The sequence below is a fragment of the Oryx dammah genome, unplaced genomic scaffold (assembly GCF_014754425.2).
Source record: "Oryx dammah isolate SB20612 unplaced genomic scaffold, SCBI_Odam_1.1 HiC_scaffold_28, whole genome shotgun sequence".
Lineage (NCBI taxonomy): Eukaryota > Metazoa > Chordata > Mammalia > Artiodactyla > Bovidae > Oryx > Oryx dammah.
Window position 1 is genome coordinate 116,841,605 of NW_024070212.1, and position 3,580 is coordinate 116,845,184.

Below are 3,580 nucleotides of genomic sequence, written 5' to 3' on the forward strand. Positions count from 1 at the left end.
CTAATAAGTGTCATAGAAAGGGCTGTGCTGTTGCCCTGGGTACAGACTCCCCACCTGTCGATTTTCCTCACAGCAACAAATTAGGATGGAGCAGAGGAGGAGAAAGGGCTGTGGGCCAGGAGGTCCCACCTGCTGCCAAGGGAGATCTTTCCAAGGACGTCCATAGATTCCGTATAAGTTGTCTGCATTTCTCTACTGTTTGCCCTACCCACACTCAGGGCTCCCTCATGGACTTCAGTCTTCCTGCCTCCCCTGAAATGGACTGAGATGCATCAAAGGACGATTGGCCACAGGATTGCAGCTCCCGGGACCCAGCGGGTTGTGAGTCCCAGTGCACTCAGAAGCCCAGGTCTCACCTAATTGGCCATTCGAGGCCTCAAGTCCCAGACCTGCAAATAGAGAGCATCTTCCCAGCAGAGTGACTCCAAGGTACAGGAACTTGACATGTTGTCCAGAGGACAGATAATGTGAAGAGTCAGGTGACTGAATTCATCCCCTGCTCTGCTTCCATCAAGACCCAGGAGTTCCTGCAGCCAGAGCCTGCTTCCCTACTCTGTCCCCTCCTCACTCTCACTTCCCTGCACAGGAAGCCAGAGGTAGACGATGCAGGGGGTCCTCAGTGCTACATCATTATCATCAGCACAGACCTGGTGAGGAGTCCTGTCCTCCCCGGGAGCACAGGGTCCTGGGTAAGCCATGCCCCTCCTGACATCACAGGAGCAGTGTGGTCTTCCCTCAGCAGGGCGTGGTCAGCATCACCGACAGGTAAGTCCTGGGAGCCTGGATCCTGGACAACAAGGTCCCCCACTCCCAATGCCCTGGGCAGGGTCAGTTAGGGCAATGGGTCTGAGCTTAACGAGAGTAGAAATAATCAGGGAATGTTGTATAAATGTAGGTTTTAATTCAGTGCCTGAGACTCTGAATTTCAGAATAAGCCACAGTCCTGCTGTTTATGCAGGACCTCAGACCACATCTGAGTTACTAGATTCACAATGAAAGGACCTGGGATGCAGTCACTAAAATTGAGTCTCGCAGACAACACTGATTCTTCTGCTTCATCTGGGAAAGTGTTTCTCGGGATCAACTCAGAGGCAGGTTTATTGAAGCCACCACCACAGCCCTACTGGGTCATTTCAACAAGCCAAAGGAATGTGAGTTTGTTTTTCTTTCTTTTTTTTTTTTAATTTATTTATTTATTTATTTTTAATTTTTACTTTACAATTCTGTATTGGTTTTGTCATAGATTGACATGAATTCACCACAGGTAATCAAACCACAACTTGGCTTTCAGGATGAAAATGTCAACCTCTCCTCATATGCTTCCCCAGGCATCCTAGAGGTCACTGTTGTGATGACCCAAGGTTTCTGAGGTGGATGAATTGTCCTGGGAAACAGAACAGAAACAGGAAACTGGGAAGCCCAGGAGATAAAGAAACAAGACAGCCTGCCTAAGAATGGTGGATGAGAGAGCTGGTCACTCTGGTCAAAGTGGCTTCAACATGCATGAGCAGGGAGTGAGCCAAGATGGAAAACAAGGGCATGGCCATCTCAGGTATGCACAGAGGGGGTTCTGTGTATGGGGTGGGTGACCAAGGTGTGTTGGGCAGACCCCCAACTCCACCCATAACACCCAGATCTAAACCTGATTTGAGAGGAGCCATCCTGGGCATCCCTAGTCTGACTGTCCCCTCTGTTGTCATGTGAGGGTTGGAGTCAAATAGCCCAGGAAGGATATGCTGGACAACCCACTCTTTCACTTGCACTTCTACTGGAAAGTCTTGCCTCTCATGGATCACCTTCTAAGAACTTCAGGCTGGGAAGGAACATGGGAGCCATCGCTCTTCAACAGGCAGCACTCACCACCACCCTCTGCCTGCACACCCCCACTTCTGGGGAACTCTCTCCCTCCAAAGGCAGCCAGCTCCATGATGTCGCAGATCTGACCTCTAAGAAGCATGGAATCTCTTTGAAATCAGCCTCCGCCCTCTCACTAACCCTCCGCCCCACCCCCCACCCCCGAGAGGCACTGTGGCTCTGTGCCCACCATTCTTCCTCACTCAGCCGGCCCTCAACCATGCCTCTGGCCACCACACAGTGGGTCCCCACACCCCACGTGAGTGTGCTGGTCAGCCCTGTCCAGTGCAGACAAGGGAGGTCTGGGCTGTGACAGGGACAGGAAGCAGCACCCAGCAGGAGACACAGACATTGAGCAGATATGACAGCGTTGGAGGCTCCCACAGCTCTAAGCAGTCACCTCACAGGGTGTTCTGAGGAGCCAGGGCGGGGAAGGACATGCCCATCTCCTGAAAGTGTTACAGCCTCTGTCCTGCTGCTTCTCAGACCATGGAGGTGGGCTGCCCCCGCTCCATTTTTTCCAACATTGGGGCATTGGCAGGAGGCTCCCTGAGGTCCTCAAGGATGCACAGTGCTCTGCTGACACTATGACACCATGGTCCAGGCTCCAGACAGTGAAGCTGAGATGGGGCTCAGGGGTTGCAGGAGAAACAGATAGAAAATACACACATTTGCCTCATGGGGGCTGGTTCCTGCTCTGTTCGATCATCACCAACTCAAGAGCAGGTAGGTATGAGGCCCTCAGTTCACATTTCTAAAATTAATGAATTACTTAATGAGGCTCAGATAATTTAAGATAAGATACATGAGCAAGTGTGGAAATGGCGCCACTAGGGGGCATTCCCTTGGGGGTGGAAGGATTTTCTCTGACAGGAAGGACAAGGCACTGCAATGTTGCTCACACTGCAAGGTCTCACTGAAGCACCCAGTCCTTGCCCCAATAAATAGCAGCTCAGAGTTTCCCACAGAGGGAATGAAATCTGCATATTTATGAATTACTGAATTGGAGGAAATCTTTGCATTTCAGGTTAGTCTGAGTGCATCAGAAATGGGCAGCTGTGGTCTCTTAGTCACTGGGAAGTGAGGCACTGAAGACTCTCTGGTCTGCAAGAGATATGACCTTGTGATCTTGACCTGCTCCCTATGCTGCCCCTGCCTGCTCTCTGCTGTCTACTCTGGGTATCATCAGCTCAGGGCCATGTCATCCCTCAGAAATGGAAACCTCTCACTGATGCCTCTGCAGGAGTTTGTGCTGGATGGATTTGGGGGTGGCCCACAGTCCCAGGCCCTGCTCTTTGCTCTGTTCCTGGCCCTGTACGTGGTGGCCGTCCTGGGGAACCTCACCATGATGGTGGTCATCACCCTGGATGCCCGTCTGCACTCCCCAGTGTACTTCTTCCTCAAGAACCTCTCTTTTGTGGACCTGTGTTACTCATCTGTCATCACCCCCAAGGCCCTGGCCAACTTCCTGTCCTCCTCCAAGGTCATCACCTTTGAGGGCTGTGCCACCCAGTTCTTCTTCTTCTCCCTGCTGGTCACCACTGAGGGGTTCCTCTTGGCCGTGATGGCCTATGACCGCTTTGTGGCCATCTGCAGCCCCCTGCGCTACCCCATCTCCATGCGCTCCTCGGTCTGTGCCCGCCTGATGCTGGGCTGCTACTGTGGAGGCTGCCTCAACTCCATCCTGCAGACCAGCTTCACATTCAGCCTCCCGTTCTGCAGCTCC

General features: G+C 52.4%; 1 protein-coding gene across 1 annotated transcript in view; it reads left to right on the top strand.

Annotated features, from left to right (window-relative positions):
• Positions 1-3,052: 3,052 nt before the first annotated feature.
• The window catches only part of LOC120856649 (olfactory receptor 12-like), an 83,613-nt gene continuing 83,085 nt past the window's right edge, over positions 3,053-3,580 (top strand). The window contains exon 1 of the mRNA XM_040231993.1: positions 3,053-3,555. Within this exon, the coding sequence (XP_040087927.1) occupies positions 3,053-3,555 (503 nt within the window). The remainder of the gene's footprint in view (positions 3,556-3,580) is intronic.